The 13,676-nt window shown below is 38.6% G+C and overlaps 1 protein-coding gene across 12 annotated transcripts in view; it reads left to right on the top strand.

Moving 5' to 3' along the window:
• ERC2 (ELKS/RAB6-interacting/CAST family member 2) overlaps nt 1-13,676 on the top strand; it is an 846,554-nt gene that overhangs the window by 245,309 nt on the left and 587,569 nt on the right. For all 12 annotated transcript variants that reach the window (XM_014541327.1, XM_014541320.1, XM_014541325.1 and 9 more), the window contains one exon: nt 11,574-11,741. In XM_014541327.1, the coding sequence (XP_014396813.1) occupies nt 11,574-11,741 (168 nt within the window). The remainder of the gene's footprint in view (nt 1-11,573; nt 11,742-13,676) is intronic.

The following is a 13,676-nucleotide window of genomic DNA, read 5'->3' as shown; positions in this document are numbered from 1 at the left end:
ACTGATTTGAATGATATGAGGACATTTTAGTTTTAGTATAGTGTTTAAGACAAAAGTTGACTTTGAGTCCCAATGCTGCTATTTGTACAAATTATTCAACTTCTCTAAGCCCCAGTTTCCTCATCCGTGAAATAGGGATAAGAAAAAGAGAAATGCCTCAATCATTTGGTTTTTTGATGATCCCAAGAGATTATGCATTTAAAGCACTTAGTCCTCGGTCTGATCCCTACAAATGTCAGGCATTGTTGTTGACAGTGGTCATTATTATTACTGTTATCTGTTGCTATGAAATATTTATGTGTTATTATAGTTACATGTTTCATTAATTTATTTCACATTACTAGTTTTGAAGAATTTGTCTTACATTTTTCAAAATTGAACTGGGCTACAAATGGACCATGCACCTGAATATCTATTATTTTTACATATACATAATGATTGAATATATGAATAGTCCAATAGGTCTAATAAGACTTTGAGGTGCTTTTATCTATTGCTGTCTTTAAATCATGTTGTTTCTGAAAATAATAACCACACCAATAAGAAATTATTAGTAAATAATCCTGTTCTTGATCTAGATTTTACTCTTTTTTATTGCCTTATAAAATGTAGCAGATTTAAGAATAATGCATATTTCTGTGAGAAAGCAGTGGGAGTAGGGAGAGAAAGTATTTAAATGATAATTGATTTTTTATTAGTTGTGAAATAAATGCATGCTCATTGCAGAACATTTGCAAATTATAGAGAGGAAATAATAATATCTAGCATCTGCTTCACCCCATACGTATATGTGTGTACATATGTGTGTGTTTTCGAAGAGAAAAAACAAAAACTGTACTTAATTCTGCCAACTTTCCATCTGTAAGTTGACATTGAGATTATGAATAAAAATTTGGATCAAGGAGTGGAGATATGAGAAGAAGAATGTCCAGTGGGTTTGAATCTAACCCCTTCCTTTCAGGGACCACCACAAAATGCAGAATAGGTTTTCCTGCTCAGCCCTGCCTTCTGGTTTCATTTTTGCAGTCCTTCCCTCTCAGAGCATTCATTAAGCTGAGGTGCAGCAAGCACAGTTGTAGCGTGGCCTGCAGATGATGACCAAATTTCTCTGGGAATGAAGACCAGAGGCACAGATCTGAGGTTTGGGGGAAACGATTGTTTCAGCTTAAACCTTTCCTCCCTTCCCTGTCATTGCATGGTGGGAGATAGTGCAAGCCTCTTCTGTAACGGAAACTGCCATGAAATTTGTAAACTTCACTCATACCATGGACTCCTGTCCAGGTAAAATAAAGCATTTACATGGTCTTCAGCAAATAAGTCATGATTGTTACTGGCCTGCAGTTGTCTGAGAGACTTACTTTGAAGAGTTGGTTCCCAATGTGGTCAGGCCAGAAGAATGATTGCGGGGAGTTATGGAGTAGGGTGGGAAGAATGCAGGCTGAGGGCGAAGGCAGACTGGGAAGGCTCTAGCCTGCCCTTGCTAGCGGCAGGGCTTTGCGGAGTGACTTAAGTCACCCAACCACACTTTCCTCTTCTATAAGATGGGGGCAACACCACCCACTGTAGAGGTTGTCCAAAAGGATTAAATGAAATAAGGTAGTTTAAGTTCTTGGCTCAAAAAAAAAAAGCTGTTGACTTTTAATCCACTGCCTGGTATTTCTCCAGCAAAATAGTTTATTGGGGAACAACAAAGAATTGCAATTCGGGACATGTGGTCTAATGGTAAGTCACACACACATATAGAGAAACAAAAGAGAGGAGTTTTGTGGACTTGGGAGGGGCTGTTGTAAAGGAAGAGCCCACTGGAGAAACTGCAAGTTCGAGGCACAGTGACTTTTCAGTGCTGAGCTATGGCAGCCTCCCATTGGCTGAGCTGTTCCAGGGCCAGGAGGAGTCTTTCCTTCCTCCTGCTGTGATAGTAACGTGGCATCACTTCCTGTCGGAGATGCAATATTTGTCTCCTCTTCTTGGGGTCAGTTGGTCTACATGTGCATGACAGTTTTCTAGTCTCCCGACTCCATTTTAAATGAGGTTTTGTTTATTAATTTTCACAGTTCATAATTATACTCATTATTATTGAAGTATAACCAAACATAATAATAATAAATGTTGTATTTAATTTGATTAATGGGGACAAGGGAGTCTAAGAAATAAAATTAAAATGAGTTCTTATAATGTCATATCCCTTACAGACTGATAAAAATTAGATAAAAAATACCCCTAAAAGTTATCTTTTCATATTTTCTCAATTGAAAGAATGTTTTTATTGGGTGGAACCATAACAGTTATTGCTCAAACTTCATACCATTACTTCAATTACTTGTTTTTCTTACTTCTACTTTGATTCCTTACTTAAGCCTAGGAATGGCCTAGCAGTTCTGTTAAGACATAGCTATTGCTAAACATTTAGTCCTCGGTGCTTGTGTCTTATGCTTTTGGGATCTCTTAGGTTGTGTGTACTGATTCCAGTGGCTAAACCATTTATCATGGAATTTGTGAAATTGGATAGTCATGGGCTGATAGCCTCTAAAATCAGATCACTAGCATATTATATGGTTCACTGTTGCCTATTTGAATAATTCTTTACAAAGTTTACTTGACTATATTGCTTGTCAAATCATCACAGATATGTGAGGAGTTAATTTTTGCAATAGTTGGTTACACACATTGATAGAACAACTTAGCATCACCATTGGAGGTCTCTTGAACTCTTTAATTTCTCAGGGTTGTATGGATGGATAAAGCTGTCATTGGTGGAATCTGAGTATTGCAGTCCCCATCTTGTTAAGCATTGTTTTTAGCACATGGCACTGAGCTAGCCATTGAAGCCCACTAAAAATAGTGCATATTATTTTCCGTCCATTCATATTGACCACTTAGTAAAGAAATATACTGAAAACACTACCCTGGATGCTCTAGCTGCTTTGGCTCAGTGGATAGAGCATCAGCCTGCAGACTGAAGGGTCCCAGGTTCGATTCTGGTCAAGGGCACATGCCTGGGTTGCGGGCTCGATCCCCAGTAGGGGGTGTGCAAGAGTCAGCCAATCAGTGATTTTCTCTCATCATTGATGTTTCTATCTCTTTCTCCCTCTTCCTTCCTCTCGGAAATAAATAAAAATATAAAACTAACAAACAAACAAAACAATACTACCCTGAAGATTTGATGGGAGGGGAATTCACTTTTGGCTAGAGCAGTGCAGGTTGTTTAGGTTTAGAGGTGGTAGTATTTTTTTGTCTAAATAAAACAGCAATGAAGAACGCAGACTTAAATCAATGTTAGAGAAAACCTAGGATAAGTGAAAATATCATCCCACCCCCCAACTTCACACAGGTAGGGAAGTAGGAAGAACTCAAATCTATGTGAAATGACAGATTTTCCAAAACAGGAAAGAAATATTAAATTATAAATCCTAGAGGCTCTGAAACTCACGTGGGAAATAGAGAAGTAATTGTTAAAGTTACTGGGTTTACTGAGGCAGTGATAGAAATGGAAATCACAAAAGGACGTTGGATCCCAACTAACAAAAAATGATAGATTTGAGGCTAGGAGTGTTGACTTTACAACTTTTGTTTTAATGTTTTATAAAGACCCATAGAGTCATGGTAGAACATTTCAGACATCTTTATGGGATGCTGCATAAGGAGGGGACTCACACTCTTTGGAAACCAAGCTTAAAATTGCAGTTAAATATTGTGCCTTCTTATTGCTGATTGTAATGAATATGTGGAAAGCTTTAAAGGTGGTCCAGAAAGTTTCTCCCTAACCAGGGGCTTTTGGAGAGGCAACTAGAATAACCACTGTGTGCAAGACTAGATTAGAGGTGCTGATTGCCCTGAGTATTTCTTTTTTATTATTAGGCATGTGCCCTTGGCTGGAATCGAACCTGGGACCCTTCAGTCCGCAGGCTGATACTCTATCCACTGAGCCAAGCCAGCTAGGACCTGAGTATTTCTTTACCAGATGTCAAAGCATGTTTTATCATGCTTACTTCTAAGTTTACTATTTTTTATTTTTTTGTTAATCCTCACCAGGGGATATTTTTTTTCCATTGATTTTTGTTTGTTGTTTAAAAGAGAGTGGAAGGGAGGGAGAGAGGGCAGACAGAGAAAGAGGGAGAGGAAGAGAGAGATCTATGTGAGAGAGACACATCAATTGGTTGCCTCCTGCACTTGCCCCAACCAGGGCTGGGGAACAAATCTGCAACCAGGCACGTGCCCTTGACCAGCATGGAATCTACAACTCGTCAGTGAGTGGGTTGAGGCTCTAACCATTGAGCAACAACAGCCAGGGCAGGAGTTTTCTATTTTTTAAATAACAATGATATCATAAATTCAACCTATTTATGAAAAAAATATCCCCTAATATTGTTCACATATCCATGTTCTCATTTGCTGATATTTTTGAAATACTATTTAACTGGAAATTGTTTTTATGATTCCCTGTTGATAAAACTGACTCAGCATTTGATTCTTTTTCATTAACAGAGCAGGATCTCAAATCCGTCTCCATTTCAATCTGTAATGATTTGCTCCAAATAGATAATAAAGGCAGCTACCAATAATTGTTATATACAAACTCATTTTTAGATATAGAAGTATATTGAAGATACTTTTTCAGTGAAATTTGACATAGAAACAATGTTCCAATGTTGTATATGAAAAGGAATTTCTGCTTGCACTAATTATTAAGATGAGTCAAGCATGTAGGCTGGAGGGAAAGGAAGTATTTTAATAGCCACGTGAAAGCGCGAGCACCTCTTTTTTGATGTTGAACAGATCCTGGGACTGGTAGGGACCCTTGAAAGCTCGGTGATTAAATTAAGCAGCACTGAAGACCTAAATTGCTTTTGTTAATGTGATGTCATAGAAAAACTATGATCGTAACGTTTCTGGAAAGCTGGAAGGTGAATTGCAAAAACGTAAAAGCAGATCTCAGAAACTCATCTGTGCAAAGGCAGAGGGCTGCTGGCCATAGTCCTGGGTGGAGATTCTGGCGTCTTGCAAGCCCTTCGGCACTTGCACATTACCCCTGAGTACTGAGGCTCTGGGAGACCTGCTGGCTGCACCACTCTCCCTGTTGGAAACTTCAATTACTACACCTTCTCCACCCCCAGCCCCGACTCCCCCCTGTCCCAACAGGCTTCCCTAGAGAGCTTAGAGCAGTGGTTCTCAACCTTGGCTGCACATTAGAATCACCTGGGAATCTTTTTTTAAAGCCTCTTTTTAAAATCCTGATTTCTGGGCCTCACCCTCCGAGGCCCAGAAATCAGGATTTTAAAAAGACTCCCAGGTGATTCTAATGTGCAGCCAAGGTTGAGAACCACTGGCTTAGAGGGATCAGACTGTGAGAGCAGAACTAAGAGGCTGTGAAAAGCATGAATTACTTTCAGGAGCACTGTTAAGCCTTTAACAATGGAATGTAACATACATAAATGTTTTCCTGGCAGGGGAAGAGTGATGGCATCCCTTGTTCTGTACAAGGCTTTGTTCCTCATCTAACACATTTCTCGCCCACCAATCCCAGTGCTTCTATATTAGCTGCTCCCTCTGCTTTCAGAGTTCACCCAAGACGCCAGTCTGTTGTGTTCGATCCCCCCTTTATTTGGAATTTGTAACCCATTTTCTTACTAATCTCTGACGGATTACAATCCTCATAACCCAAACTGCATGATAACAGGCATATCCCTTGCTACACAGGAGGGCCATATCTGCAGTGACAAAGACGCTGTTTTCCTTGGCAGAGTCCTTTTTCCAGGGTGTTGGTTGTGTCACAGACATAAGCGGTGGAAGAACTTTCAGACAAGATGAAGTGTGCCTGATGTCCACATGGACTTCATGCAAAGCGTGGATGTAATTCCGATTGGCTTTTCTTGCCATCACCCAGACAGCCTTCCCCCGCCTCAGTTCTCATGTATGTTCGATTGCATCACTTTCCATTTTTATTGAGTTTATGGCTATAAAAGAAGCCAAAGGCATATTTTTATGGAAGAATATGGTTTTTTTTACCCCATAACTATATTCCCTCTAGAAAAGTCTTTTTCTGTTATTGTCTGCATATAATATTTATTTAAAATTCATCTCATGTCAGTGATAGTCTGAAAGCTATTTAAAGCAACTGCGTATTTAACATTTATAGACTGAAAGAGTTTCATCATTATCAGTCTGTTTTTATTGAATAAAGTAGGTGTATGTAGAACCTCCCATCTTCTTTCTTTCTATTACCAAAATACCATTTTGTCGATCAAGTTAATTTCATTCAAATTTCTCTCTCAATACCCCACTCTCACAGTGGATTTCTACTCCGGTATTTGTAGCAGTTAGCACAGATTGGATTTTTCACTAGAAGCATCATCTTTGCATAGGCATGTAGAGTTGAAAGTTTTGTTTTTAGCATTATTTCCAGATAAATAAGTTTCATATGTGGAATCAACTAGATTCTGTGCTGTCAGGTCAACTGCCTGTGATTTGTAGCCAAATCCCCTGGGAAGACTGCTGATCACAACAGATGTTTTTTCTTTTGTAATTTTAGGTAATCCTAATCTTGATTTCCCCTCTACTTACACTCCATTGTGTGTGTGTGTGTGTGTGTGATAGAGAGAGAGAGAGAGAGAGAGTTTCTTACTCTATTCCAGATAAAAATGATCATCGACTCACATGATTAGATTATGACAATAATAATGTAGTTCAGGGATTGCACATACCTGAGCCGTGCCACCACCTGCTTACACATGCAGAGTATGTTGATAATCAATCACGATTCTCTCCCAGTGAACGTTCAGGCAAATCCAGAACCATTCTCAAGACTACCTTTCGGCCGGCCACTACCAAACCTTTTGATATGGCAACAAAGATGCAACCTATTTGCCCCCTGATCAGTCTGACTTCTCCTGAGGATGGAATCTCCTTCCATATAAATCCTTCTAGTAAATTGTGCAACCTGAACACTTCTGAAGATGTTTTCACTTCTTTTTTTAAGCATCTCACTCTGGTTCATGCTCAGCAGTTATTGTCAGTGGCTTGGCCCTTGTTTATGCCAGTTTCAGTTGCTGAAAACAACAAAAATTGCTGGGTGAAATGTATTTTTGAACGTATTTCCCTTGAGGAGGTCCACAGGGAAAAAGGGGGGCATCTGTAATACTTTCAACAATAAAGATAAATTTAAAACAAACAGAAAATAAAATAAAAATGTACATGTGAACTGTCAAGTTAGAAAGAATCTCAAGGGCCCAAACTAAGCCAAAGCAGGGAGCTGGAGTGATCAATCGAGCACTGGTTAAATCTTCTTGTTAGTCTTTGCTAGGCAAGTGAACTTGAGCTTTGATTTTCACAGTCACAGGGACATTTAAGAAAAGAAGACAGAAGCCTGAGCCTGCTCAAGATGAAGAGTCAAATAGGGATTCTGCTGCCACACCACATAAGGCTGGGATCCCGGATAGCATCACCCTTCGGTGTCAGGATTAACTACAAATAACCTCCCAATTCTACTCTCCTCTCACTCAGACTGGAGACTACAGGGAAAAGTATATATTTTAAAACAAACTTTGAGCCAAGTGGAAGACAAAAAAGAAGATCTCTGAGAATCTATACCCACAGCTGGATCTTGCACGGATGTGCAATGTGAGGTGATCCGGAATCTTCAAGTAGAGGATGTGGTTTAAAGGGGTCCTTGGTTGGTAGGGCCTCAGGTATTGGCAGAGGCAACTGCTCTGGAAGGCTGCATGCTAACTTAGCCTGCAAAATATTTCTGTAGATAAAGTTACAAAAAAAATGAAGGCAAGATATTATTTTTTTAATTAGAAAACCTGCAAGAAAGCAAGCCACCATGAATCAGTAGAAAAAACAGACAGCAGATCCAGGTGGCAAGAACTTTAGGACTTGGATTTTTAAGACAAACGCTATGACATAAATGTGATTAATATGTTTAAATAAATAAAAGAAGGTATTTGAATACAAATAAAAGTCGAGAGAATATAAAAATATCAAGAAAATTTAGCCCAACCAGTGTTGCTCAGTGGTTGAGCCTCAACCTTTGAACCAGGAGGTCATGGTGTGATTCCCAGTCAGGGCACATGCCCGAGTTGTGGGCTCAAACCCCAGTGGGGGGTAATCAGGAGGCAGCTAATCAATGATTCTTTCATTGATGTTTCTGTCTCTCTACCTCTCCCCTCCCCTCTGAAATCAATAAAATATATATTTAAAAAATAAATTAAAATACCAAGCAAATTTAAAGAGAACTTCTAGAAATGGGAAAATAAAAATGCAAATTTCAAAGCTCAATAAATAAATATAAAGTCATCACAGAGGAGGGTCACAGAAGAAGAGAGACTTAACAAACTAGAAAATAGAGCAAATAAATTAAGTAAAAAGATGGCATACATGAAAGATAAGTTAAGATATATAGAAAAAGAAGGTCTATTATAACTATAATCAGAGTTCAAGAAAGAATGATGTAGTAGATCACTATTCATATTTGAAGAAATAAAAGCTGATATTTTTCCAAAACTGATGACAGGTACCAGTCCACAATCAGGAGGCTCAAAGTACCCCAAAAGGAGAAATAGGAAAAAACATATCCATTTGTATCAAATAAAGCCATAAAAGGCAAAGAAAAAGTCATAGAAAGCAGTTAGAATACTTGTCCAAAAGAGATATACCAGTATGAATGGCTAAAAGTATGTGAAAATATGCTTAGTGTCATTAGTTATTAGAGAAATGCAAGTCAAAACCATAATGAGATACCACTTTATACCCTTCATAATGGCTATAATTAAAAAGACAGACAATAACAAATTCTGGTAAGAGTATGAAAAAGTTAGAGCCCACATGTATTGCTGGTGGTAATGGGAAATGCTACAGTCACTTAGGCAAATGATTTAGAATTTCTTCAAAATGCTAAACATACAGTTGCCACATGTCCTCACAATTCTACACCTAAATATATACCCAAGAGAAATGAAAACTTGTCCACACAGGGTTGTGCATGAATATTTGTAGTGGCATTATTCATAATAGCCAAAATATAGAAACAGCATGAGTGCCCATCAACTGGTGAATTGATAGAATGTGCTATATTCATGCTCGGGAATATTATTCAGCAATAAAAAGGATGAATCTTGAAATATTGTGCTACATGAAAGAAGCCAGTCACAAAGTACATATATTGTGTGATTCCATTTATACAAAATACCCAGAATAGGCCAATCCATAGAGACAGAAAGTAGATTACTAGTATTGTTTGCCTACAGCTGGGGGTAGAGGGTGGGGAATGGAGAGGGACAGCTAATGGTTTTAGGCTTTAATTTTGAGATGATGAAAGGTTTTATTTTGAGAGGATTCACGTGTACAACCATGATGATGATGGGAAATACTAAAAACCATCAATAGAACACTTTAGTTAGGTGAATTTTATGGTATGTAAATTATATTTCAATAAAACTATAAAAACTGCAGCTAATGACAGATTTCATAACCTTTAAAGGAATGGATTTGTAGACATTAAGACAAAGAAACCATTTCTAGATCTAAAAATTGGTAGAACTATAAGGAAGAATTTATTATTTCATCATTAAGTAGGTGTTTTAACCCACCTTTAAGTGATTAACAGATGAGTCAGATTCAATGATCGAAATATGGAAGACTGAAACTACTCATCCATCTCCCTTCCTTCCTCTCTCTCAAATCAGTAAACACATCCTTGGGTGAAGATTAAAAAAACAAAACAAAACACTTTCCAAAGTTGTAATAAAATGGAACTTTCTGAAACCTAAGAGGGCCTATAAAAAGCTAAAACAAACATGAACATTCATGGTGAAACATTGAAATTCTTCACTTTACGATCATCAACAAGACAAAGGAATTATCATTTCCACCAGCTTCTCTGTCTTTCTTTGCCCACTGTGTGTTTGGTATGGCTTCCTCGGAGCACAGCGGTTGGAGGATAGCTGACTTCTAGCATGGTGGCTGGCTGCCAGCAGGAGGAGGCTGAAGCTGCCATTCCTTCTGCAGGCAGAAATGTAGAACGCTGGTGACATAAGATTGGCAAAGCTGTGGAGTGATGAACACACCATGCCTGTGACTGTGAATATTAATGTAACTGCTTTGGAAAACATTTGTTTGTCTAGTGAAGTGGAAGATGTGTATACTATGTGGTCCAGCAATTTAACTTTTAGATTATTTTTACTATGTGTACCAGGTGATATGTAGAAGAATGTTCAGAATAGCACTTTTTCAGTCAAATACTTTTATTGATTTCAGAGATGAAGGGAGAGGGAGAGAGAGATAGAAACATCAATGATGAGAGAGAATCATTGATCGGCTGCCTCCTGCAGTTCCCCCACTGGGGTTTGAGCCTGGAACCTGGGCATGTGCCCAGACCTAGAATGAAACCGTGACCTCTTGGTTCATAGATCGACACTGAGCCACATTGGCCAGGCCAGAATAGCACTTTAATAGGAAAAAAACCAACAACACCTGGAAACAAACCCAGATGTCTATCAGCAGCAGAATGGACAAATAAACTGCGGTGAAGTTTTACAATGGAATACTGTTCTTCAAAGAAAACAAACAAATTGCTTGTACAATAACACAATTTAATCTCCAGGACATAAGATTGAGTAGAAAAAAAGCCTAATGCTTAAAAAATATCCCACAAAACATACACTGCAAACAAAGTTAAAAACCTAAATAGTATTCAAAACTAAATGGTATATATCATTTACAGATGGAAAAAATACATGGTGAACCCAAAAGACAAGAAAGAAAATGATCAGCATAAAATTTAGAGTGGGAATTATTTCTGAAGGGGAAAGAACAAGATAGAAATGTGCTGGAGCACAGATAATTCTAACTATCTTTTTTGGTGAATTGAATGATGGATATTACTTGTGTTATTTTCCCTTATACTTTATATATATTTTATTTCTTTTGTATTTTCTCAGTATTTAATATAAGCAAAAGAAACACCCCCAATACTTATTTTTTTGGGACTGGGGGTGAGAATTCTCTTTTGTCAAATAATGCCCTTGAATGATCATTTCCACTGTGGAATAGTAGAGAAGGTCCAGGTTATGTCTTAGGTTAAGTACCTTTATTAGCTCCCTGTTTACCCCTCTGAGGATCTTGGTGAATTGTCTTTGGTTTCATAGATGACTAGTAGGTTTGGCCTGGAAGCCTTCTTTCCACTGTGAACCTTTGTTCTCAGTGGGGTGGAAGGTGGACGGAAGTCTGCTGACCTTACCTTTCTGGCTTTCTACACTCTCTGCCACATTTGCAGAGCCTCCCCAGAACCCAAGTCTGTGTGACTCCCAGGAGCATCTTTTTCATCAAACGTATAGCCTGCATTGTTGGAATAATAATCACTGACTGTGAAAAAGAAAAAGAAACAAGTCATTTAAAGAACACACACACACACACACGGACTGTAAGAGAAATCAGTAGTTTTCAAATAGAGAGTAGTAGACACACACACACACACACACACACACACACGAAAGGACTATAAGAGAAATCAATAGTTTTCAAATAGAGAGTAGTATTTGTGGCTTCTAATTTCTTGCAATTTTGTTGTTTTACAGATTGATCAGCTAAAGCAGGAACTTTCAAAGAAGGAATCAGAACTTCTTGCCTTACAAACAAAGCTTGAAACCCTTAGCAATCAAAATTCAGATTGCAAGCAACACATTGAAGTGCTTAAAGAGTCGCTTACTGCCAAAGAACAGCGGGCTGCCATTCTTCAAACCGAGGTAAGGCACTGTCTCAGAATTCTGGGCAGCAGACGCTGAGTTGATAGAAAATGTTCTACCTGAACAGCTTTCTTTAGAAGATTCCTTATCCAAACCCTTGGGGCAAGAGGTGTTTTGGATATCGGATATTTGGGTGGATTTTGGAAAGGGAAGACCTACTGCATGTATTATAGATTGTGTAACATTCCCAGTGAGGTTGCTGGGAGTGTTGTACAAACACATGGATATTTCTTCAGAAAAAAAGTTCTCACCCTAAAGTGAATAAAAAGAGACTATATAAGTAACCCTCTGCCAGTTTGCATCAGGTTGTGCCAGTAAAGGGAGTTTGCTTCACACTTGGATTTTTTTTCTTTCATTTTTTCAGCTTTGGAGATTTGGGAACCACAGATAAATAAATGATTGGATCTGGAATGGTTTTATTTTTTATCAAAAATCATTTTAAAAAGTCAGAATGTCATTTACCTTCCTTTGTTGTGTATTTATATAGGTCCCCCTCCTGGCACCTATGATTCCGAAGGTTTCTTACTTCCTAAAGAGTATCCTTAATTTTCAATATTCTTTAACCCATTGAAGAAAGTTGATATTATACAAATTGCTTAAACGAAAAGTTGGTTTGTTATTTCTTATTCACACTTGGAAAACAAACAAACATGTTGCTATCTTATTTCCTTGCTTCTCCCCATTGGATTATATTTTGGGGATGGCGAAGGAATGCAGGACACAAGCTACTTATTGTGCAAATAAAACAGTTGGCAGAAAATAAATGATCCGTGTGGGCAGTGGCGAAGGATGTGGTGAGTGCCCGATATCCGTGTAGAGGCAGCGTATGATGTGATCACTTTGGGAGAAGGCAGCCTAACTGAGATGCATGTTCCCTCTTGTGCTCTTGAACCATGTCTTTGAATGTATACATTTTCGGGTCTGTGGGGAGATTTGGTCTTTCCTTAGGAGTCCATGGGGCCATTCAGTAGGTCTGTGCCCTCAGTGGAGGTGCAGGCCAGTGTTCAGAGGAGACAGGAAACAGGTTCCACATTGGATAAGTCTTGGCGTGGATCCGACTTAGCCCCTATGCACTTCACGTTGGCTAAATTGCTGTTATTTGATTGATTCAAACCAAACACTTATTTTTGCTTCAATGATGTAGATATTCCACACGTAAGAAACATAATTTTCAGTTGGATGTGGCTTCATTCTGAATGTGGAAGCATGGCTATCTTCTTTTTTAAGGAAAAATTTTAAACTATGCCATAAATTGGAAGGTGGCCTGAATCTGCTTTGTAGAGGAGCAATGAGAAGCATCTACCACTGTGTTATCGAATACTGGAGCCACTAGCCCAGTGGTCGACAAACTGTGGCTCGCAAGCCACATGCGGCTCTTTGGCCCCTTGAGTGTGGCCATGAAGTTTCAATCGCACTGGACGTGCGCACCCACATGTGGTATTTTGTGGAAGAGCCACACTCAAGGGGCCGCAGTTTGCCGACCACGGCACTAGCCACCCATGTCTGTTAAAATTTAAATGAGTAAAAGTCAGTAACATTTAAAATGCAGTTCCTGGGTAAAGGGGGCCAAATACATGGTGACAGAGATGATTTGACTTTGGGTGGTGGCTGCAAAATGCTATATATACAGATCATGTATCATAGAAACCTATATGATCCTATTAAATGAATATCACCCCAATAAATTTAATAAAAACTAAAGAAAATTAAATTCTGTAAAATTTAAAATGTAGTTCCTTAGTCACACTAGCCACATTTCAAGTATTTAATGGTCAACTCTGGCTAATGGCTGCTGTATTGGCTAGCACAGTGCTAGAACATTTCTAGTATCTAGCACTTGACTAGAATAGGAGTTGAAAACTATGGCTTGTGGACAAATCCCACCCTCATCCTATTTTTGGAAGTAATGTTTTGCTAGGACTCAGCCATACTCAT

This window comes from Myotis brandtii, unplaced genomic scaffold, assembly GCF_000412655.1.
Source record: "Myotis brandtii unplaced genomic scaffold, ASM41265v1 scaffold268, whole genome shotgun sequence".
Taxonomy (NCBI): domain Eukaryota; kingdom Metazoa; phylum Chordata; class Mammalia; order Chiroptera; family Vespertilionidae; genus Myotis; species Myotis brandtii.
This window is presented reverse-complemented; position numbering and strand designations above follow the sequence as displayed.